This window comes from Poromitra crassiceps (genome assembly GCF_964638095.1).
Source record: "Poromitra crassiceps genome assembly, chromosome: 27".
NCBI classification, from domain to species: domain Eukaryota; kingdom Metazoa; phylum Chordata; class Actinopteri; order Beryciformes; family Melamphaidae; genus Poromitra; species Poromitra crassiceps.
In genome coordinates this window covers 3333093-3359559 of record NC_139650.1, presented here as the reverse complement: position 1 = coordinate 3359559, position 26467 = coordinate 3333093, and the positions used below count along the sequence as shown (strand labels likewise).

The window sequence follows — 26467 nt, the reverse complement described above, 5'->3', positions numbered from 1 at the left end:
TCTCCAGACGCTGACGAACACTGGGCATTGTCCACTACAGATATGTGAATTTATCCAATGGGAAATACATGTTGAAAAATGCAACTTAATATATTAATTTACAATTCTCTGACATGTATATGACCAGTCTTCAAAATACTTTTAAATACATTATAAAAGAGTGCACAGGCATTTTTCCCAGTCCCATATTCTAAAATATTGCTCAACTGTACACAAAAACAAAGATGACACCATTTCTCTGGAACTGACACAAAGTATAAAACAGGAAAAGTGTGACTTATCACATATAAATACCTTGCTAGATTCCTAGATTTAATATATAATATATTATATGCAATATATTATATACATTTCAATTTAGATGTTCTAAATCACTTTATATTCTATTTTAATATAAAATATTACAATGAAGGGCCTTTGACTATCTTAATATTAAAAATTGCAGCTGGAAACTTGGTCCCCGCTGAAGGCATTTAAATGGTCACAGCTGTACCTTCTCATGGTTTTGGACTTGTCTTTAATGTGGATGATGCACCCATCATAGCAGCTGCACAGGCTTTTCTCTGCTTTTGGTATAATGATCGCTCTGACCCTGTGGGGATCCACTGAGGGAGATCATAGAAACTGTACCATCTCCAAATGGAAAATATTGACTACTGACTTTGTGTCATGCCAGGTAAGACACCTTTTTTTAACGTGTACAAAAATAAATAATAAAAATAAATAGACGACTCCCCACTGGTGGTCATTTTGGACATCCAGAGCTCTGGGGCAAGTCTTGGCCGTCTCACCATGGAATAGACAGTTAATTTCTGTGCCGTTTTTGACAGGGAACTGATTATTTAGTCACTGATACAACAATATGGTAGACTATCACTGTCTTGTTATGAACATCATTGAAGCCACGTTGCTACTAGCTTTCCATACAACATCTGGTTTTGGGCTTTGTTGGATTTAGCTATTTTAGCAAAGCAACTAATGATTTTGTTACAATGGAACTACGAGCCACTACTAGTGGCTCGTAGTTCCACAACCAGATACTGTATGGAATAACTTTCATATATCTCCTTTTTCACAGCCACATTATTTGCACAAAGATACTTCTCCATGGACGTCCAACATGGCACCAGCTGTGGCTTCTATTTTTGCTCTGAATGGGATGAGACATCCGTGTGTGTACTATATATTTTAAGGACACTTGAAAATGCACGAGGCACTGAAAGGCACAAGAGGAACACGTACTGGCCCAGCTTCAGTGGTCCCGCCCTTGAATAAGGTCATCTATCTCGGAGTGGTCTTCCGGGCACCTGTGCCACAGCTCCACATCCGCCTACAGCCTGTCCTCCTATCTCTCAACCAAAGAGTTAGTGTCCATGTCATTCAACAGGAACATGTCAGTGTGTCCCGACAGTCCCAGCCGAACCTGAGAGGGAGAGGGAGAGAGGAGATGGAGTTTCTATCAGTTATGAGCAGCATACTCTGGTTACACAGCTCACAACATAAATCAATTTAGCATAATTGTACTGAAGGTAACTTGAATTATAGAAGCGAAACAGTTTTAATTTGATCTTGTCATGGCTGGGATTGGTCGTTATTGACTATGTTCTCATAGTTTAAAGGCATTCTTAGGCTTGGGTGGTATCTATTTTTCCATAAATTCCTGACTTCATACCCCGGTATACGGTATTGGTTTCATTACTGGGGGGGGGGATTCTATTAAATTAAATTTAATAGAAAGTGGAGCGTCTGTATTTTTGACGGTATTGAACGGTATTGAAAATCATACCCCGGTATGATCTAAATACCCCGGTATACCGCCCAAGCCTACTACAATGACACAATGATGAATATAAGTTACATGCCCCCTTACAGCTCCACAAACACTAGCTTGTGCATAAAGACCTCCATGCAAGCCTTTTGATGTTGTTTTTAGAGTGCTAGTCAAATGTTATCCCCAACTGCCCTCAGAGCAGTGAGGTTCAAAAAATGTCAGATGCCTTGCTGTCAATCTCAACATGTAGCATTATTTTGGCCGGCACCAGAGAAATCTTGTGGCCAACAATAACCAACTAAAACTTGAGTCAGTTCTTGGGCATCTCTGTGGGGAAGTCCTGCAGGCCGGACACTTGGTAAAGCAGATTTATTGATTGATTCTCATATCAGCAGCATCCCAGCACTGTATGAGGGGTAAAAAAATAAAATAAATAAATCAAGGAACCCAAGAATGTAGCGAATTATCACTTTAAGAGATTTTAAGGCCTAAACCAAGTTGATTGGATTTTAGCCTTTTTAAGGACCTACAGAAACCCTGTATAGCGAGTATACCTGTGTAGCGCTGTATTCACATAATGGCATGTATGGCAATGGCATAATGGCTTTGACTGACACAAGCTCAGAGGAGAGACAACTACCACTAGCTTATCTCCCACCCTGGGATCTGCGGTCACCATCAGCTGTCTGGTTTTTTCACAGATTACCGTTTGCTTGCAGTCATTTTGAGATCCTAGTATAAAAATAACACTAGCCAGTAACCACATGTTTAATATGATGTAAAAACAAAGACAATAGAGACCATAACAATTAAGCAGAGGTGTATCTCCTCGGAAAATATAGGTCCCCTTTGACATACCATTGTTTTTCTTTACAAAAAATAAATCAGGTAATTCTAGTATGACATAACTTTAACTCAATTAGTTTTTACCCCGGGCCTCTGGTGTCTGTGGTTTACAGTTGCTTAACTCATATGGAGGTATGCATGCTGAAAAGATTCAATATTTTGCTGAAATGAAATCATAATTATGCCAAGAGGAAAACATCACAATCACTGATGTATTATAATCAATGGTGAATTGGATCCAATGAATTCTCAATCTTGATTGGATTATTCATGAGCAGCATGGAGTGTGCTCACCTTGGGTAAAAGTGTCTCTTTCCAAACAGAACTTTCCTCATTTACATACAGCATCCTTACATATTTGTACTCTTTAGTCTAGCTAAGAGACAAGCAGATGATGTGTGGGGAGATGCTTGATATCACACTCTTCTTCAGGTTCAATTTAGCAATTCAGTATTTTATTTACTGGACATAACTTTCAAGCATAATCACTGTAAGTATTTTAGTACTGTTACCTTCTCAGATTTTGAATAATTCTTTGTTTTGATTTACAAATAGGCAAAACAAACAAAACAAACAAACTAAAGGAATAAGTCCTCCTTTAGACATCAAAACACAAGACGCAAACAAGTGTCCATATATCCACGATTTGCTATTTATTTTTACATAGTGTACTTCATTCAATGGCAAAGGACAAACATGTATTCATTCATTTGCAAAGAGCAGAAACTTAATTTGTATCTACAAAATACTACATCAAGTAACAGTAGTAACAGTGGGCAAATGTCAGTATCCATTAGTTTGCCAGAGAGGTATTCATATGACAGCAGATAGATCAACTCTCACAACTATCTGAAAAACGTCAAGGTACATTTCCATTTCTGCTCACCTCTGTGAAAAGTCAATGAAAACTTTGAGAACTCTTGAGAAAATGAACCTGGACATGCAATAGCTGCATATAGATTTTCAGCTGTATATCTGGCCCACTTCATTAAAAATGAGCAATGAATCCGTTACATTTGTATATGTGTAATTAACAGTAATCCCTGAGATAATGTTCTTTACGGTGATTACTGATGATGCAACATGACAGTACGATACAAGAGAAATCACTAATTCACTCAATTAAAACAACCAAACCAAAATAATGCTACAAGTGAAATTGCAAACTAGCTCCCTGGTTTCCCCAAGAGTTGACAAAGAACCAATCAGCACCCCCAGCTAGGGAACTGAATGCACGGAGAAAATCTTTCAAGTTTGTTGAAATATATTATTTTCACTCATCTGTCTCATCAATGCCTGTCAGATATTCCTATGCACTTAGCAGTACTGGCGTTTCTACCGTTAAGTGAGAAAACGAAATATTCAAGTGCAATGTATACGGCAGCGCCTAATTTTAGAGTTACAGAGCTGGTTTCATATCGTCGCTAACCCTAACCTTTCAACTCCAATTGTGATGATTTTCATGTTTTACCTTGCAGTTGAACAATCAAATGTTTCTCTATGGGCTGATAAATGTCTACCACCCCTGGGTGTATGAAACCTTTTCAAACCCAATTGCTTAACCTCAAAAATGCAAAGGTGGTGGTCAACCTAAAATCAAGGCTGGTTTCATTAGCTCGTAAAAATTTTACATTTTGGAGGAAAGATGTTTTCAACCGGCAGCAGTGAGCAACGGATCTTTTGGCTTTACTGTGCTAAATAACCACCACACAATTACACACCACTTTTATAAGTCTGGCAGACCTGCAGTAGAAATTCAGAAAGTCAGCCAGGTTACAGAGAGTAATTAGCAGAGAGTAATTAGCTCTCTGCTACTGCTGCCAATTGTTAACTTTCAGATTTCTCAAGTTTGGTCAATTTATCCTAACTCTAGTCATGCTATGTTCCATAAGATATAGGATACTGGGAAGGCAGAATGGGTCATGACTTTAGTTACAGCTGTAGTAGGCTAAACAATGTGAGAGACTGGGCACTTGGTGGCTCACAGCTTACATTAAAAATAATTGTGAGTTTTATTCCTACATTGATATATTTTTCCCTTTGGCAATGGTTTATTTCTCTCAAGGTACATATTTAAGAAAAAGATTTTAACTCAATCCAATAATCTTACGGGCAAATACTGTAGTAATACTGGGAAATTGTAAAGAGCATGGTGCAGTGCAGGTTGGAGAGGAGAGTGCATTGAATTAATATGTGGGAGGGCTATAGGGATTTGGAGGGGGGGGTGTTTTTAAATCTCTCATAGCTGCATCTAGACTCATCCTTGTAAACTACAGGGGGCACTGTTCCTGAAATGGAACTGTACACCTGTGAAGTCAACCCCAGCACGTCGTGCAACTTGGTGCTGAACAGCCATTTAGAATGCCACCCTTTTCTCCGTATTTCTGCCCTGGGTGAGGGGGGATTTTCGTATTAATAATGAGCCCAAAATGTAAATTAATATTAATACAAAAAAAATGCACCACGCTCTTTAAACACCTACAACAAAATACTGAAGTCTAATAGTAGCTTATATATTGGTAGGAACGGAAATACACCAAAAAGAAAAATAACCATGCTGAAAAGGGAGAAAATATGTTTATGAAGGCAAAGAGGACAAGTCTTTCATTCCCATGCCTGCCCTCAATCAAGAGTACCAACAAAGATTCCAGTCAACTTTCACCACCAGCCGAGACACAATTATCAAGAAAGCTGGGAATGTGTGTATCCTTTAAACGTTTGAGTTCCTGCTATAGAAACTAAGCTATGCATGTCATTGATTACTGTAAAATAATTGTGAGCACAGCCACTGACAACAATACTCTAATGTTTGGATTAAAATACAGAATTGTGGACATATTTCTACTTTGATTTGTAGCAGTATTGGAATAAAACCGTTCTTGGACAGACACGGCTACATAAGTTGCCTCTACAGTTCATATTTATCAACAAGTTGAGATGGGTGAGACTGTTTGGCACTCGTACTGATTCTCGGTCATGGCACTTTTTGGACCCGACTTCACCTCGAATATTCTGCTTTCTCCCCGTCTGTCCTGACTAGTTCTCCTTTGACTCAGCTTTCCATAACAATTACAACAAACACTTTATAAAAACCGCATTATTCATGTATACTTTAACCAAACAAAAGCAGTTCTTTTGCTTCTTTCTGCAAAGCAATATAAATAAATTATAGTCATTGTATTTGCTTCTGTTAGACATGATAACCATGTGTATTGTAATATACAATATTATTATTACAGTACAAAATATTATCTCCTCTTTTTACAACAGACAAACGATGCTGAAAGAAAATTTGTGAACAAAAATGAGAACATAAAACCTTTTTTTTTTTTTAGCACAACTTAGTTTTAGACATCCAACAATTATTTTCACCAAAACTGACATGGTCAGTCAAGTGGGAATGGGATGATTACCTTGACACCAAAACATTTTAAAATCAGTGGGTGGGTCATCACTTTTGCCTCTAAAAACCTCTCTCTCAGACCTGGCTTGTACAGTACTGATAACAACATCACGTCCACTTTGAAACGATGTACTGTAGTAGACAAATGGTTCTCTGCTCATTTCATACATTAAGTGACACAATCATGATACATCTCACATTATGAAACTTGCCTCTTTACCTTCTTTGACATGTTGTGACTTTTTTTTAACAGGTTACACAAAAATGACATTAGGTCTAGTCACCAATAGAGATGAACGTGACGTTTCTTGACCCGGGAGTGAGTTTCATTTTCTCCATAGACATTTTAACTGTTAACCCCCCCCACTTTCGGGGCAAAAGATGTCACGTGACTGTTCAGCTCCATGGCTTTTCACACATTAGGGCTGGATATCATTTGGAGATTTCTGGTACACATACTGGCTAGGGGTGGGACGATACATCGATCTGCATCAATTCAATGATCAATGCTCCAATAGCATCGATGCACAGAGAAAACATGGATATAAATCGCAATGACGCCATAAGAAATAAACATTATTTCTATTATTTTATTTTGAAATTCCACGAATCCACGCCACATCTCGTTTCCGCCCAAGAGCACCTCTTTCTGCAAAACATTGCGAGCACCACGATATTCGCTCCCCTCTCGGATATAAATCGACACATATCGTCTAATATTGATCGCAGCCCCCTGACTCGAATTGAGATCGTATCGTGGCAGATTTTGTGATATCGGCAAATATTGCATCGTGATCAAACTTGTGATTCCCACCCCTAATACTGACATGATGATATCAAGCAATATGTTTTTCAGTAGTTTGTGTGAACCAAATAGGTTTGTCATAATGACATTATTTGTTCCTGCAAATGAATAAATGGATACATAAAAAAACGTCCCTTGGATAGTGTTTAGTATACAGCACGTATAGCCTCTTAATAATATTAATTCTGCACTGAGATGGAAGAGTGTGTAGACAGAAGTGGAAGTCATCACAGCAATACATTATCAAGGTAAAAGGAGCTCACACAGGGCAGAGTGGATGATGCAACTAATATTAGTACCAACGCCTGGGGGAACATGGACTTGAATTAGAATAGAATAGAACATGTTACCACATTAACTAGACAGTTAGGTTAGCTCTTACTTGGAGAAGACTGGCTTCACGTGACTAGAGCTGATGTTGGTTTGGTCTTTGTGAACAACATTAGCACTTAGTTTAAGGCAAACTAATAGCAGCATAAACTCAATAGCACATCGGCTGATTTATTGGCAGCATTGCCAGGAATACTGATAATGACCTAGCTATTCACCAGGATGGAACTACAAGGCTGACCTGTCATGTTGAAAGAATATGGAAAAAAACATTATTTCAAAAAATACTGACGATTGGTATAAGTTCTATTACGATTTCTAAAATATATCAACCATTTACATCATAATACTATAGTATAAAATGATAAGAGACAAATGATTTTTTAAATTCCATATGAGTTAGTTTGTTCAGCTTGTTAAAATATTCAAAATGTTAACATAAATGAGCTCTCCGGTGGAGATCGTTGACACTGCAGGTCAACGTCTGCTACGCACCTCACTTTGTTAATTACAAGCAAAGCTGAATACAATTAAGCAGCAATTAGCTATGAGAAGTGCAAACATGATTGAGTTCTCAAATAATGTATATATTTCCCTAAAACTCGGATCAAGCATAAACTATTAGCAGCCGATATCTAATCATTTTTTGGTGCTCTGTAATATTGCTCTGTTCAGGTAACCAAAAAGCACCAAATTTTGATACCCAGCCCTACACCCAATTAAGATGGACATTATAATTCTATAGAAAAGATGCTTTGTAAATCCGTTTATCTTGGGGGGGGGGGAGCCTGGCTCTGAACCAGGTGCAATGTCTCCAAGAATGCTGGTGGTTACTGTCCTGTTCAGGTCTACGAGTCGCACTCAGAGTGCTGGTGGTTACTGTCCTGTTCACGTCTAAGAGTCGTACTCAGACTGCTCCTCTATCAACACAGCAGGTCTATTGCTTACCCTGCCGCCAATGTCCAGACAGGAAACCCCCAAGGCAATCAAACACTGCCATGCCTAGAGACAACGACAAAGCAGCAAGACGTCAAGACACAGAAGGTGAAAATGTCAACCAATCAATAGGGGCTGTTCAATTCAAAATATTAGTCGGAAATACCTTAAACACAACACACAATATTTCGCTTTTTTTTTTTACATTAGCCTACAGTATATATATATATATATTATTATTATATATGTTTTTAATACCATAAAATGTTTCACTTGGAGCAAAAACAAAAAATAAAAAGCATGGATTTGTTAATTTTTTTAATTTTTGCTCCAAGTGCAATGTTTTATGGTCACTCACGATTCAGTAGGTCGCTGGTTGGCTTGGTTCCAGGCTTAAAACTTAAAAGGATTTTTCAAAATGTCTATGGAGAAAACGAATGAGGCATTCTCTTCACGTCACGTGACTGTTGATCTCTATGGCATGGCTCACGTGTTTTTAATCCCCAATTGTACTTGGCCAATTTCCCCTGCTGCCCCTCTCTGCTGATCTGTAGATAACACATGCTGCCCTCTGATACATGTGCAGTCGCCAGCCGCTTCTTTTCACCTGATAGCGAGGAGTTTCACCGGCAGGACGTAGTGCGTGGGAGGATCACACTATTCCCCCCAGTTCCCCTCCCTCTGAACAAGCGCTCCGCCCGATCGGAGGAGTGCAGTGACCAGGACTTCTCTTTTATTTGTGCAAATGCTTTTTCAGCATCATTGTGGCAATATTTCAAGACTTCATAATTTAGAAAGCATGGCCAGCCAACAGGTTGAACAAATTTACATAAAGAATTCATAGATTATTAATCTGCACAAAAGACAGAGAAAATGTATGGCGAAAGGCACACAGCTGAAACACGCAGACTCACCAGGTAGCCGACAAAACACAGGTAGGCTATGGAGAAGAGGGCAGCCAGAACGTAGAGCAGCACGCTGTCCAGGGCCATCACATAAACCACCACAAAGTACCCGTTGATGGCACAAACCACCAGGATGAGGATGCCTCCAGAGATCTTCCACACCCTGAACACCACAGGAAGACAGTTGGTTAAGATGTTGATACTCTCTAATCATAGGCCACCGGCACTGAAATATACATTTCCCCACGCAAATATTGCACGTTTTTGCAATTTATTGCAGCTTTATACTCTAATAAACCAGCAGTTCCCAACCTATTCCGACTCATGGCCTGCTTGAAAAAAAAAAAAATTTGCAGCCCACATCCGAGCGTAAACAAATAATGCGTTCTCTGAGCCCTTTTACATCATGTATGAGAATGCATTTCTCCATTGTTGAATGATGCCGTTATCTAATTTGTAAGCAATTATTTGTTAATTAGCCTATTGTGGACAGCCCCTCACTTTTAGTTTCTGATTTCTGTGTGGTGCTGATGGACAGCTCCTTTTATCGTTGAAATAAAAAGTGCTCTGAGGACACATTATTTGGTCGGATGTGGGTCACAGATTTTTGTTTATTTGTTAAGATACTCAAGTGGGCCATGAGTCAGAAAAGGTTGGGAACCTGGTGTATCCTTGAGGCAACTTGCATGCCGGGAAGTCAATGAACTAGAAGGCATTCAGAAGAAGTACAAACCTTCAGCAACAAACATTCTCCAGATTGCCATTACACCCAAGGGGATCATGCCTATTATTTAATAGTTTTGTTATAGTTCATAGTTATGGCTAAAAAAAACAAAACAAAACAAACAAAAGTCCAGATCAGGATCATCAAAATTGAATCAATTGTCCCTTGGCCCAAGGCCTATTTGTCCAGCAAATTTCCTGGAAGTTTCAACTGACAAACACGGGCAAAAATAACCTCCTTGGTGAAGTAATTATGTTCTAAAAAAAAACAGGTGTGATAAAGGAATCAATGACTTTCAATTAGTAGAACACAACAAACAAACGTGCATTCCAGAGGAAGGATAAACGAAATGACTACAAATGAAACGGTTTCAGTCTACTAGAGTGAACTTGAAACTTACAATCCATTCGCAAAGTCATTCATTATGGACGTCAGACTGGTGAAGGTCAGAATCGGGATCAAAGCAAACGGCAACTGTTGGATGAGGACAGAAATGAGAATGAAGACATCATCATGTGCTGCACCTCGGTCAAATACACTGCATTCAATAAAGTGAATCAGGTTCACGCAAGAATAAGACAATAACACAAAACTGGAAATTGTCCAATTCCAATTTGGTAAAAGGTGAAAATAAAATAAAACAATACTACTCCTGTTACAACTAAACAATAATGAATTTCCTTTATATTACAATTTGGCCAACAAGGATGAACATAAAACAACATAACAGACAACATGCCTATAGTAGAACATGCATAATAAAAATAAGAATAAAACTATCTACTATAAAGATATCAAGAAGGAGTGATTACAAATGCTAATTAACTTCGAAAAGGTTCATTTGGGGGGGGGGTGTGAAGGAGGGGGGTTAAAAGGTTCAATGCTAGGTAAATAAAAGGTCTCTGACCTGCATGCTCTGTAGCACGTTGAGGAAGTCGTTCATCCCCGTCAGATGCTGAACATCCTGAAAGATGGCTACCAGCAGCGTAGGTGCGATGGCGATGGAGCGGGTCAGCAGCACCCGTGCAAAACGGGACCAACGCAGGTTCAGGAAACCCTTCAAAAAGGAACGTTCAAGTGAAACAAACATGAAAGCAAAAACATAAGACATTTTCTTTTTTCAGCCACATGCATCTAGCGCGCACACATGCAGGAAAGAAAGAGAGCAGTAAAGGCATGTAGAAGCCATGTGCATTCTTATCTTACCTCCATGACAAACTGTCCGGAGTAAGTGCCCGTCATAGTGGAGCTCTGTCCTGCAGCCAGGATGCCTATGGCCCAGATGTAGAGGGCTGCAGGGCCAAAGAAACAGCCCAGCACCACCCCCTGCACACACAAACACATCAACACACAATGGGTTAGACACACAGATCGACGGATAGATACTCATCTGTCCATCTACATACATGTACCTACCTACTGCATCAAGGGAGAGAGCGTGTGCTATTTTGTCCTTATTTTAATTCGATAGTCAATAATATAGTAGTCTCGCAGTAGCCAGCCGTAGATAGATATCTATCGTCTGGTGCCAAAAGAAAATGTGTGGCAGACATGAATTGACCAACCACGGATGCTGATCTGGACTTCCGTAACAGCCCAGCCAATCAGATTTTGCCAGAGATTTCTCCTGGCAGAAATGCGGGGAACCAGGAAATGATTCAAACCCTCCGTCGTAAGACGTTAGGTCTGACCACGTGAGACTAACAATATAGAACAATGTAATGCTCACCTTACACCAAATGATCCCCACCCTCCCCTGCATTTTGCCTTTATTGATAGGACAGTAGATAGACAGGAAAGGTGGGGAGAGAGAGGGGATGACATGCGGCAAAGGACCACGGGTCGGATTCGAACCCGGGTCTGCAGACTCTCTCAGTCTCTCCCTCCCTTGCTCAAAATAAAGGCACTTCCGTGTTCATGGAAAACAATAAAATAAAGGCAATATGACAAATACGTAACTAGCTAGCCTACACATGTGAACTGCACAGTGCATTGGGGTCATTTACAGTGCCGTTAATTTACAGTAAAAAAAAATGAGAGGGTGTCAGACTTGAGTCTTTTCAAGGTCGCACTTGAAAATGAGATCTAGGTCTCAAGGTGATTCACCTGTATAAATAAAGGTAAAAAAAAAAAAAAAAAAAAAAGGTTTTCTTGTATGGTAGGCATTAGTCATATATTTCAATGCGCAGGAATCTTACAATCTGCATCTTTAACCTCTTCCTGTTTAACAGCTGAACAGCATATACTGAGGATGCATTGATGTAGCAATGACCAGACTCACCCCTTTGTAAATGTCAACCTCCAGCGTGTCATTGTTGAGTGGGAACAGCGCCGTGTGAGGGCTGCCGCTTTGATTGCACACGGCATTCTGCATCCAAGACATAAGCGTCACATGATAAAGGATCCTCAGAATAATGCGTTAAATACTCCACAATATTTAAATATGGACAATACTGGCTTCAGCAGAACAATGGATTTGCAGTACTCATTTATATACCCACCACTTGGAAGTTTGTTTTATCGTAGAAGGCCTGGGCAAACACTGCGACGACAAAGACATTGATGAGGAAGGAGATGAAGAGAGCTATGGTCGACTCGATGAAGTAGTATTTGTTGGCTTCCTTTACCGCCTTCTTATCGCCGCGATCAATCTGCCGCGACTGAAACATAAAATGGGATAAACGGATCAACGCTAAACCTTCATCGCCGTACTTACATGAGTGTAAAAGAGACACTGCGTTTGTCCGAAGAATTTCAATGCCGGCAATGCAGAAATATTAACTGGCACAACATTCAGGTCATCTCCAAAAACAATGTTATAGCCAGAGTAGCCAGCAACTGTACCAAAAAAAAGAGAGAGAGAAAAAAAGAGGGTGGGGGGGGGGTAATCTGCACCATTCATATTGTCATGATTGCTGTAGGTCTTAAAAAAGGGGAAGAGGGAGGGGAGGACTAATCCATATTCGTCCAGAAAAATCAGGCAACTCGCTCGGTTTAATTCCAAGTTGTTGAATACTTTAGTTTAGGCTTTACTCCAAGTCCTGCTTAACTGCAACAACAATCCCCTTGACATCAGGTCAATCACTCACACGACATGTCATGTACTAACAACAGAAACGGTTTAGTGACGTTTGCAGTATTTTGAGGCATGTAAACAGCGACAACCTCCAGTTAACTCAAACCCCACTTGCATGAAATCCTTGACACTACATGTATCTGACGGACAATGAATATTTGCAACCTGGTGGCCGAAAACAAAGGTGCACCTCCAAGATGAAACTGCTGTCTAAATACCGTCACGTCCCCGCCAGCCTCATGGCGGTGTACACTGACTGTATAGGCAAAGAAATGAACGACTACGTCTGACAAGTAGGAGCTTCCAACCTTGACAAGGGCCGAGTGCAGGTAGATGTTGTGCGGCATGATGACAGCTCCCACAATTCCCACTGCCTGCTCCAGCTGCGTAGAGCCACAGCCTTCACAGTACGGCAAGAACATCCCCTTCAGCAGATCACCTTGGTCTGGCTTTACCAGCACGTACTACAGAGACACAACACACAATCAGACACATCAAACATGCAATGACAAACGCGCACATTCAATACGAAATGTCGCCAACTGCCAGAAGGGAGTGGACCCTTACCTCGTAACCAAAACTAATGGCCATGACGGTGATGAGAACGCCAAAGAAGGCCTCAAGTTTCCTTAGGCCTGCAAAGAGATGCAAACTGTAATCAACACTGGGAAACGCACATTTTTAAACATTGGCCAAATGAAGCCAGTGGTGGTGAAATATGTAAGGGATAATGTATATTGAGGCGGTGATTACGGGGGAAATAATGACCGACAGGTGGATTGAGCCCGACGCGTAGCGGAGGGCTTAATGATTCACCTGAAGGTCATTATTTCCCAGTAATCACCGCCTCAATATACATTATCCCGCTTAGAACACGGCCTACAACTAAATCATTCAATAATCTGACAAAAATAATTATTCAAATAGATTTTTTAATAGCGTTTTCAACGGCAAAGCGGTTTCATTCGTAATTGGCACACAAGACACCACAGCTGCAACTGGTTGGCCTAATTAGTAGTGTTTGCTGACAAAAAGCTCTTATCAACTGATTAATCCAGGTGTGGCAGAGCAGCGGTCGGTTGTCGAGAAATAATGACCGGTGAATATTGTTGATTGACCAATCAGAATCGAGTATTCGAGAGAGCCGTGTTCTAAAGGAAGATAGATCACATACCATACTTGTCTAGAAAGAGGAACACAAATGTGTCAACGATGGTGATGAGAACGCCTGCCCACAGTGGAATCCTGAGACAAAGTAGAAGCGTTTGACTTTTTTTTTCCTACGTGGAAATGTAATGTGAATCTGCAAAGGTGTATCCACTTTGGCCAGAAGATATCATCATACCTGCCCACAGAGAGAAGGTTGAGAGCTATTGCACAGCCTATGACCTCCTGCATGTCTGAGCCAATAATTGCCAGTTCCACCATAAGCCAAAGGAGAATCCGTGGCACCTGGAAAACAAAGTAATTAAAGAAGAAAATTAAATAGAAATCCTAGTTCAGTACGGAGGCCAAATAATGCGTTCTCGGAGCACTTATTTTAACGATAAAAGGAGCTTCCCATTAGTACCACGCAGAAATCAGATATATATATATATATAAACATTTCTGGTGGGTTGAGAATCGCGTGTGGCTCCTTTGACTTCCGTGCATCAGATTCCCATCAGGCTGGCACCTAACGTGATGGACGTAGCAGCGTGAGCTGTGATTGGTTTACTTTTGTGTGGACAAACAGACGTACATATTACTGACAGACAAACCCTGAGAGGGGGATGCTCACCGTGGGATACTGGCGGTTGCAGACTTCAGCCAGGTGCATCCCAGTGACAACGCCCAGACGTGCAGCTAGTCTCTGCAAGAGAAGCCCAATGATGGTGGCGGCCAGGAGCACCCACAGGAGCTGGAAGAGACAGTCAACATCAGCACAGGTCAGTACTCTCTCATAATGGTTATATTTACATGGTCCGACCAGGTTAAATTAACGAGTATCTGTGTTGATTTTGCTTTTACAATTATTTTAGATAGTGTGATAATGCACTAAGCTGGTATTCAATAACCATACAGTATTTGGTGCTCCAAGTTGCACCCAGACTTGGACCACCGTGGCAAAGTTTGCCATGTCAAGCAACCAGGCAACCAAAATATGACCACAAAGTAAAGGCTAATTTTGCCTTCAAAATAAACCTGTAAATTGTGTCACCTTTAAAATTATGTTTAAATTAAAACAATTATGTATTTGGGTGTAGAGGACAAAAATATATGATATAAAAATACAATGAATACAGAGAATAGAGAGAAAGTCTAGCCAAAATAGATACTAATAAGAGAATATACTGTATTATGGTTCACGGTATTTCGTGGATCCCCACCCCAGACCCCACAATGTAACCTGTCAACCTGTGGGACACACCACTTAGTAAGGGGGTCATATTTGTCACAATGAAAGACAACAGGCTAGTCATATCTGCTGTGTTGTCTAGATGAACATGTCTTCCCTCATCACCTTGAAGCCTGCTTTAGCTCCAGACTGCAGGTCCGACTCAATGTTCCCTGGGTCCAGGTAGGCGATGCTCATCAAGAAGCCTGGACCAGTGAAAGCCCAGAGTTTACGGAAACTGAATATCTGAAAGAAAGGATAGCAGAAGAATAATAATTATAATATTATAAATATAATATTAAATTATAATTTAAATTCCACTGAACATCAAAGAGCAGAGCTTTTGTACACTTAAAATGCGTAGAATAGCGAGGGCCGACTCAAGTGAAACAAAGGACTCCCGCGCACTGTTTGCGTCACAATTAAAAAGTTTGAATGAGAATAGCGTTTCGGTACGCAGAGTCGCAGACTTTCATCAGATTCAGAAAAAGAATCTGATGAAGGTCTGCCTACCTGAAATGTCATTCTCATTACAACTTTTTAATGGCAAGTGAAGCAGACAGTGCACCGGAGTCCTTTGTTTCACAATTCCACTGAACATGAAAAGCAGAATGAAATAAGTAAGCTTTGAAGAGATTATAGGATTTCACTTTCTGGCCACAAACACGTTTGCATTATCTTTGAAAAACTGCACTATCCTTCAACTTGATAATCGCAGATATTAGACGTATAATTACATTTCGGTCAAAATTACAAGCTTCAAATTTGCATGGCCAAACATTATGTCTGACATAGCATTCAATGTTGAAGTATTCAACTACTGGTCCTGTAGTTACTGTCCAACAGTAATGTCAACGGCTCTATGAGGTCCCGAGCTTCAGATACAGTACAAGCTTCAGTGCAGTCGTCATCAGTACCTGGGTGGCATCCCCGGGAATAGGAACCTTCTCCTCAAAGTATGTGGAGAAGGGCTCCTCCTGGCCTATGGGCGAGGCAGGAGGAGAGATGGAGCTGTACTGGGTGGCCTGGATGAGCCCATTCTCCTGAGGGGAGTCCTCTACCACAGCCACAGAGAGAGAAGGGAAAGGAAGGGAAGGGAAGGGAAGGGAGGGACACCGGTTAATAATGAGAAGATAAATGCTCAAATGTAAACAAGGTGAAGAAGCTGTATAGCGGGGTCCAACTATCATTTGTGTTGCCGTCAGCTGTTGACAGGCTTCCATGCTCTCCGCCCACTAAATGGCAGAGCACAGGGGTAGTCAACCCGAGGCTTGCGAGCCGCATGTAGGCTATATGCTCTGTGTCTGGCTGTCTGCTGCACATGAGGTTGACAGTGTGTCTCACCAGGCAGCAGGGGGCACTGTCTATGCAGGCTATATGCTCTGTGCCTGGCTGTCTGCTGCACATGAGGATGACAGTGTGTCTCACCAGGCAGCAGGGGGCACTGTCTATGCAGGCTATATGCTCTGTGCCTGGCTGTCTGCTGCACATGAGGATGACAGTGTGTCTCACCAGGCAGCAGGGGGCACTGTCTATGTAGGCTATATGCTCTGTGTCTGGCTGTCTGCTGCACATGAGGATGACAGTGTGTCTCACCAGGCAGCAGGGGGCACTGTCTATGTAGGCTATATGCTCTGTGTCTGGCTGTCTGCTGCACATGAGGATGACAGTGTGTCTCACCAGGCAGCAGGGCACACTGACTATGTAGATAGATAGATATAGAGATAGCAGATGTGTACATAGCATCAACAGCTCTGCCATTCTGAAGTCAACTAACCTCTATCAGAAAATGGCCTACATTCTAGAAAAGCTTGACAAAAAATAAAAATAAAAATGGTTTAGTCATTTTAAAGCAACACTTCAAGGGCAAGCAATTTGTTCCATAACGTATATTGACCAAAAGCAGACAGTGTGAAAATGTCCAATTGTTGTCACAGCCAAAAGCAACCTAAAACTGAATTTCAAACCTTCTTTATCAGGACTTTAGTTTAACACATTTCTATGAGGACAATATGAAACCCAGAGGATCAGCCCAAACTGTCTACTGCATCTACAGTCTAACAGTTCAGACAAAAAGCTTCAAATAAATCCATTCACATTAGTCACGTGTTGTTTAACTGCTTGTTAAAAGTATACCTTCAAATGACATTTGCTACTCACTGAGTTTGGAGTATTCACTATTTTCTCCCTTCATCTCCAACTTTATTTTGCGCGACAGATTCACTGCTATTCCCAGAGTCCACTGATCCCCAACACTGATTTTGCTCTGCTTGTGTAATCTGTCTTGTATTGTCATTGGATGTCACAACGACTCATTTCTCCAAATCAAGCAGGAAGAGAGAAAGGAGGAAAAACAGAAGTGCAACAATCCAGTGTTCTTGCATCTCCTCACCCCTCCTCCCACACACACCAAGCTAGGGCTGCACGATATATCGTTTACACATCGTCATCGCGATGTGCGCATGCGCAATAGTCACATCGCAGGGCGTGCGATGTTAAAAGTAAATTAACTCGTCATTTTGCTTGATAAACTCTCACTTTAGGGGTAGCCTACTGAGTGAAATGCAGTCTCTCTCAAAGGTGAGAGATGCCCTACTACTGTACTCACTCATTTAGTGCTTAGCTTCAACACAACAAAATGGACAGAGAGCTAAATTGAATTATTTTTGCTTATGTTGCGTTGCTGACAGTAGCCCGTCGGATGTAAACGATGTGATTGCGTAGGCGGATGTGTCCACAGGTTGCAGTGCACTAGCAGGCTGGCTGCTGTAACTCAAACATGTCTGTGGAGTGGAGATATTTACTCTTGAAACACCAACAAGCAAGACAGCAACATAATATAATGACAAGAAGGCTAAAGTGATTATTACTGAGAAGTGGTCCGTGTATCACCGCAGCTCTCTCTCCCCCTCAGGCTCTGATGATGCCAGGTCCTACACATCGGGAGCGTTTTTTTCGTGCGATTAATTCGCACGTCAATAATATTATCCGAACCTATATCAGTCAATGCAACCGTGCATACCAACGGCGAAGTTTCGCCGAGCGTTATTGCGGTGTTTATTTTTTCGAACCACGGTCGATTTTTCAGTAGTTCGCTTCCGACGTGTACACATCTGTGGCTGTGATTGACAGGTGGGTCAAAACTCGCATCGCAATTTCGTGCCATATATTCGCTCTTGATGTGTAAGGACCTGGGTTGAGTTAATCATACATAGCGACTCATTTACACAAACATTTCAGTGAAAATAAAAAGACAAGAGACATATCTTGGCAATTAAATGTATATTTATTACTTTTCACGAATGAATTGTTTGTCACCAGTGCTGCTACATGTGAATCGTCGTCTCTGTCTGTACTGCGGTGCGCTCCAAAACCGGAACTCCAGAGATGCGGAGTGTACCACTTGGTAGTTTCTGGAGGGGGTTTCCGGGGGGTCAGACCAAGTGTGTAAAGTGGCAGGGGTGTTTCATTGTTGATTTATTGAAACGGTAGATTCTGGCACTCAATATTAGGGGTGGGCAATATATCAATTGTATATCAATATTGTGATATGAGACTATATGGTCTTAGATGTTGGATATGGTAAAATATGGTGATGATACGGCATACATGTTGTCTTTCCCTGGCTTTAAAAGCTGCAGTACACTAAGTGAAATGTAGGCTAGTGACATTTTTAAAGTAGAATGTCATAACTCACTCACTTTTTCATGTATGTAAGTCATGGAAATCTATTGGTCAAAATGTGTATGAACCCTGATAGATGGTGCTCTGAGGCCTACCAGTAGGCCACAGCCCAGTGGTTGAGAAACATTAAAATACATAATTTCCCCTCCAATATCAGATGGACTCCTCTACAAAATCACCCAAATCAATCTAGAAGTATTATTTTCTTTAAAATAGAGCTATTCTGGTAATCTGGTGAAAATCTCTATTTTTTCATATCGCAATATATATCGCAGGGGTGGGTGGGGAATATCGCAATGTCAGTTTTTTCCAATATCGTGCAGCCCTACACCAAGCTCTCCTGTTCTTTACCCCACGTCAAGCCCAAGCACAAAGATACAGAGTGAGCTTGCCCTGTGCACATGAAGACACACACACACACACACACACACACACACACACACACACACACACACACACACACACACACACACACACACACACACACACACACACACACACAGTAATAAAGTTCACATAAGCAACAGTGCTAAGGAAAGACTTAAAAAAAAAAGATCTGATATAATTTATGTTTCAAATTCTGAGCACAATTCTCTGAAATGTCACTGGTAACTGACCTGCCCGGAGACTCCTGTCACCAGCAGCACTCAGCCTCTCAATGTGACAGTGATTGCAAACAGGCAAAATGATTGCTTCAAATATTATCCACAGCACAGAATGAAATAGACTTGAATCGAGGCTATATGCTAGATATGGCCGCCGATATGGCTATCACATTTACTTCGATAACGGTAACTGAAACGATAATTTGTTTCTTTTTCTCACCCTCTCATTACGCTTCAAAGTACCGGTACTAGTTCTTTGAAGCGTGACTCCGAGTTTAACTGAAGGAACACCAAATTAAAGCATTTAGGCAAAGTTGGCTACTTAACAAATGCATTTCCCAAACATACCGAACATGTAGAAAATGTGGTTGGTGAGAGTGCCAGTGTCGATTTTGGGAACTTTTTATTGGGATTTTAAAATTAAACTTAAATGTACGCTCAAGTAAAAATGTAGCGCAGTAAAAAATATTTTAAGCACCTCTGTCAACATGCACACTGACACAAAACCTCTATGTCTGCCTTATCCACGGTCATGTTTGTGTTTACACTGGAAGACATGGGAGTGTCTCTGACGGTCATGTTTGTGTTAACACTGGAAGACATGGGAGTGTCTGTGACGGTCATGTTTGTGTTAACACTGGAAGACATGGGAGTGTCTCTGACGGTCATGTTTGTGTTAACACTGGAAGACGTGGGAGTGTCTCTGACGGCCATGTTTGTGTTAACACTGGAAGACATGGGAGTGTCTCTGACGGCCATGTTTGTGTTAACACTGGAAGACATGGGGGTGTCTGTGACGGTCATGTTTGTGTTAACACTGGAAGACATGGGAGTGTCTGTGACGGTCATGTTTGTGTTAACACTGGAAGACATGGGAGTGTCTGTGACAGTCATGTTTGTGTTAACACTGGAAGACATGGGAGTGTCTGTGACAGTCATGTTTGTGTTAACACTGGAAGACATGGGAGTGTCTGTGAGTCATGTTTGTGTTAACACTGTAAGACGTGGGAGTGTCTGTGAGTCATGTTTGTGTTAACACTGGAAGACATGGGAGTGTCTGTGACGGCCATGTTTGTGTTAGACGCTCTTACCTTCCAGGAGGTCTCCCTCTTGCTCGGCCTTCATCAGGGTCGGCTGAGGGAACCCTGGAAACTTGAGGGATGAATATCAGCCTCCCTGCAGTAAGACAACAACAGTTACATAACTTGAATGAGCCAGAAGGACCAGAGTGTTCAGGTTAGCTTTTGTTCCCATCTCCTCCTAAAACAGTGTTCAATAATACGTATCTTCTGGGTCTCTCTCTAAGCACACAAGTATTTATTTAGGCTAATTACAACCAGGCTAGCTTTGTGTTCTCTTTAGACCAGCCTACTAAACTCCCTTCAGGCTTATCACAAGAGAATATAAATGTTGCTGCCCTCTCCCTCTCTAATGTACAGGAAAAAAGATTGAGAATTGCAAGTCATGATAACATGACTATTAGCAACAGCAAAAGCATGTGTAGAGGTCACGACATCTTACAGTCTACACAAATTAGAAACCATGAGTTGACAATTTCACTTCCACAATAGTCAATATCCCTCCCTTCGCTTTCCATGATGTCAGCCAGAGGAGAAGAAGAAAAAACGCACACTATTTAATACACAACTGTCACACCATACTTTCAGGTCACAACCCACAAGATTAAAAGGCTGCATTCATGTGCTCCTCGGATATACCATATTTACGAGTTGCGAGCACATGAACGGCCCTTAAATGTTGTATTTATTCACGAGTGGGAATTTGGGAAATTTCGATGATCCACGAGTTTCCCAGTTGTGACGTTGCGTGAGGTTTCGGGGACTACAACAATGGCGGAAAGTATGGAGTCCGTGTCACCAATTGACTGTACAAAGTGATATATATCATTATTCTGTTCATAGTAGCTATCATTTATTTTTAGTGGTTGCACATTATGGCCGATGTAGCTACCATAATAAACTACTTGCTTTTGGTAAGAAAACACCCGTCACGAGAAAACAACCTTACTTCTGGCATCCATGTTTTATGCTCTTTCCGACCAAGAGCAGTCGAATGCTGTCAAGTCGTAATTACCACTGCACAAGTGGTATGTACGAGCTTCCAAGGAGCACTTGAATGCAGCATTAGTTCAGCTTAAACAACTGTCTTTTCTAAACCGAGAGCGCTGAGACTGAGAGGGAGGGTCTCTGCCAGCATGTGATTTGTGAAGTCACATGTGACGTGTGAAGTCATGTGACTTGTGAAGTCACATGAGTCAAAAGACCGCAGACAGAACAGCATGAGAGCAGGTTGGCTTTCCAGCATTCATTTTTTTTTTCCAATGATCTGCTACTTCCTCTTAGCCTGATATTCAGAATGACTTGTCAACTCGTAAACTCATTTCCATCTCCGCAACTGTGGAGTGGGCGGGACTTTGAAGGTCTGGAGCCAGGCTAACTTCTTCTGCTAATTATACATAATAATCATACTGTAGATAATTAGCAGTATCAGCGGGTATTGAAGGTTACTTGACGAATACAATACACAATACAATAGTAGCACTTTTCTCAATCATAGTAGTTTAACAAAACGATTCAATCTGTAAATTGTTGCGTCCATTATCAATGCTCAAGAATGTCCCAATTTGAATGGTCGAGAAACGGATTTGCTGCTCTCCTGCACCACCCTCCAAAGTTATTTTTGGCGTTATTGATTGGTTTAGTATTCATTCAACAAGATATGAGCTCTACTGTTTTGGAAAAATGGTTGGACTTGTCGAGTGTAAGACGCGGTTGAATAATCTGGCATAGCTTTAGCTGATTTTAAACTGCAAGCATTTTTGAAAGGAGAAACAATGTTGCGCTATTAGATTATTTTATTGCCCAGAGATGTTGAAGGAAAAGTGTCGACCTGACCTTGCCTACTACTCATCTATAGTGTTTTGTTGATTTAGGTCAGGTGCCCCTACATCCTGTGTGTGTGTGTGTGCGTGTGCGTGTGCGTGGCTGGTAACTGTGGCTGATTCATGGTAACTTGATCGTTACTTGGAATATGGCAAATGCAGACAAACCGTACAGGATTGATTCATCATTGTCAACAGAAGGAGACTTGACAAAATGATATATTGTATCAAATTTACTTTGTCATTCCAAGTAGCTGCCACCAGGTGCACTCCACACAACTTGTTGCCCAGGCAGCTCCCTGGCCTGAGCGACTCTGGGCTGGCATCCAAACTAAAGTGTTTGCGTAAGTAAAGCACAAGTGAAACGAGAGCGGCTCAGTGGCAAAGATAACAGGCTTCAGAGTGTCGGAAAAAACTCATCATCCTGCCTTTGACGCGCCTTCTGAAATCAGTCCATATACAGCTTCATGCGTTGAATGGGGCTGTGCTTACTGCTCGTAGGCTACACATGCAATCCTAATTATTAACTTTCTGGCCGGACTGTCAGAAACATGAGTGAATAAATGTATTTTAAAGTTGTATTGCGCAAAGTTTTGATGTGTGAGGTTTTTTTCCCCCATTACCCTCCAAGTTCCCTTTTTTGGTCAAAACTCCAAAACCTTGCAATGAGAAAAATACAAATGATTTGTAGTTAACCTCTTGTAGTGATTCCAAATTGTTCACTCCTCATTTGATTTGAAAGCAAAACACATTCATTCAACAAAAATGCAGGGAAGAAAATCCTCTTCGTAGCGCGAAGACTTCAAGAACACATCCTTTCTCTTCTACTCATATAATTCAACCAACGAAGCTAAAGTGAAACTGAGACATGTCTGTTCCCTACATTGCTACACAGCATGCAGAACCCTACTGGTGCAACAATGCATAGCCAGGGGACTTGACAAAAGAGCCCACCACTGGGAAAAGGGCAAGACAGGGCAGGTGCTCTTGAATTAATGTTGTTGTTCAGAGATCAGACAAGGCTAACGAAACCAGACAGACAACATTCTCAAGTTGCTCCTCTTTTGCTATTTAAATATCAACCTAGCTGAAACTCAACTGTGACAAATCTGAGATGATCATCATCATTGGCCCAAATTCTCTGACCTGCTCCACCCAGGATTTTTCCACTTAGCATTGACGGCTCTATTGTCACCCCCCTCGGCCTTCACCCACAACCTCGGTATCATTCTCGATCCCACCCTCTCCTTCCTCCCGCATGTCAACCAGATCACGAAAACCGCCTTCTTCCACCTTAGGAACATTGCCCGTCTACGCCCCTCACTATCCCTCTCTACTGCTGAAACACTGACCCGTGCATTCATCACATCCCGACTGGACTACTGCAACGGCATCCTTTATGGCACACCCGCCAAAATCCTCAATAAACTACCAATACGTCCAAAACTCTGCTGCCCGCATGCTCACCTCCACCCGCCGCTCTGACCACATCAACCCCGCCCCGTCCTCCATGATCTCCACTGGCTCCTCCCCATCATATACAGGATTCACTTCCAAAGATTACTCATCAACACCTGCAAAGCTCTCAACAACCTGGCCCCACCCTACCTCTCCCACTTCCTTCACCACCACCCTACCTCTCCCACCTCCTTCACCACCAACACACCACACGCCTACCTGCTGCCTCAGGTCCGCAGACGCTAACCTCCTCCAAACCATCAAAACTAAGCTCGGGACCTGGGGCGACAGGGCCTTCGCCGCAGCCGCGGCACCCCCACCCTCTGGAACGCCCTCCCCAGCCATATCTGTCATGCAGACACTCTGTCCTCCTTCAAAAAAGCCCTCAAAACCCACTTTTTTACCCTTGCTTTCAACCCATGAAGTTATTTTCTCTCTCATCTTTTTATTTCCTTGTTTTTTCTCTATTAAAGTTGTTTGATCTTGTAGTGTAAAGCGTCTTTGAGGACTAGGAAAAGCGCTAAATAAATCATTAGCTGTATTTTGTATGTCTGCGAATTTACTTACTACACCTTTTCTTTGCACTACCAATGCCTCAAGACATAGTCCTATTCTGTTCAAATTTCTTATGATTGTGACCATGTGGCACTACTACTGTCTGCTGTCTGCTGCACCTCTAGACATTCACTAGCCTCCTTACGAGTGTTGTCAACTTTGCCAACACAGCTACCTGTTACAACTATTATTGGCTTTACAGTACATCTTATCTCCACTATATATGTGTGAAGTACTGTTGTTAAGCTTTGTACTGTACCTTTAATGTGTCTGTCAACCTGTATTGTGTAACTAACTTGTAATGTGTCAGCATCTATTACCAAGTCCAACTCCATGGGCACCCATTATACTTGGCAAATCAAATCAATTCTCATTCTAACAAACTTTGTTATCTACTAGTGAAATTTCTGGCGAAATGGAATGTACATATTAAATACACTTCTACTACAATTGATCAATAACAGCATCAGTACACCATGTAAAACTAATCCCTTAATATATAAAACATCTTATTTAATATGTCTTCATCTATATGATTAATTTTGAATTCACCGAATGGTGCTTAGAATTAGCTGAGCTTGTAGATCTAAGTTTTAAAACAGAAGTGGATAAGAAACCACACATCATCCAAGGCTAACCTCCCCCAAAACCATGGCCTGGCAGGATGGCAAGGAGGTGTAATCTACACAGAACAGCCTATACAATCACTCGAAATCTGTCAACTCCCAAACTGACACATGACCTTGAATGTCACACCCATCTACGTGTGGTATTATTTAGGCTCAATGGCATTATAACCCTGGCTTGTACACACACATACACACATGCACGCGCGCACACAGACACACACACAGACACACACACACACACACACACACACACACACAGACACACACACACACACACACACACACACACACACACACACACACACACACAGACACACAAGAGTAAATGTGGAACTGCCAATGTAGACAGCCATTCACAGTTTAAGAGTTTGAATCTTATATTTCACAACTGAATTTGCTAATCAACAAAATAGACCTACTCGACAACAACCAATACATGATGCTGTTCCTATACGGTGGAGTGGACATTCAGAGCCCAGGAAGATTAAAAGAGAGATTGTCACTGACTGTGCCCGCCCTGGTAACCGTCTGTTCAAAAACGTTGTCTCAGAGACAGAACTGGTACCTAAACCACCAGCTTCATCATCCGAAGAGCTAAACCCTAATAACCATCACTCCCACTGTATTTACACACTGCCATGAACTTGGTTGCTGGGTTGCCCAGCTCTGATTTTGTAGTGAGAAGAACCAACCACAAATATACAGAAGAAATGATTTAACACTAGAGTAAAATATATGAACCTATTCAGTATTCACATAGGCTACATGTGACGTTACAAGCAAAATCCAACGTTGGTAATATTAGGCAAACAACCATTATTTGAAGGTCCTCTTCTACTCGAATTCAACATGGCAAGTGAAATTGTGAAACTGTGGCGGTCAGTGTGTGTCAGTGAGTCAAGTTAGTTGCCAAAGAACGAAAGGTCAACACTAAATGAATGGTAAAAACTACATCTCAAACTAAACGTTGCGATTAGTAAAAGAAGAGCGTTTGGCCTCTCGTTCAGAGGCAGATGGTGTTGACATGAACGTTACTTGGTGATGTGGCTACAGCTGCTGTGAGCAAAGCTTGCTCATAACCCCACAGATAAATGAATGGACCAAATTAGCCATCACATTTGTAAGAACTCAACAAACCGAATACGAGACTTTAGTCGCTACACCAGCGAAATAATAACGAGATCAGGCTGACGAGTTTCCAGGCAACATTAGTTAGCTAGCTGTTTGCTAACGTCAACCTTATTACAATACGTTAGGAAAAGGTCATCTTACCTGGGTTAGGTATACTTAGGTGAGCGCACAAATAACAGTTTGAGCTAACGGTAGCTAACGTTAGATCCACCTGAAACCATGGAACGTTAGTTTAATTAGAAGCTATAGCTAACTAACTGATATAACAAGCTATCTTTACTGGAAAAGTGACTCTCCATGTCACCTGAAAGTTGGAGACGCATGCGCAGC

General features: G+C 41.5%; 1 protein-coding gene across 1 annotated transcript; it reads right to left on the bottom strand.

Annotated features, from left to right (window-relative positions):
- Positions 1 to 1285: 1285 nt before the first annotated feature.
- slc11a2 (solute carrier family 11 member 2) lies at positions 1286 to 26407 on the bottom strand. The gene is made up of 17 exons (XM_083661873.1): positions 26279 to 26407; positions 20554 to 20638; positions 16091 to 16230; positions 15300 to 15419; positions 14577 to 14696; positions 14142 to 14248; positions 13971 to 14041; positions 13364 to 13431; positions 13105 to 13260; positions 12222 to 12380; positions 12002 to 12088; positions 10927 to 11046; positions 10628 to 10777; positions 10121 to 10194; positions 9006 to 9159; positions 8104 to 8157; positions 1286 to 1423 (listed from the first exon to the last, which is right to left on the bottom strand). The coding sequence occupies exons 2-17, from the start codon at positions 20585 to 20587 to the stop codon at positions 1346 to 1348; spliced, it is 1692 nt and encodes a 563-aa protein (XP_083517999.1). The 5' UTR covers positions 20588 to 20638; positions 26279 to 26407; the 3' UTR covers positions 1286 to 1345.
- Between the last annotated feature and the right edge of the window lie 60 nt (positions 26408 to 26467).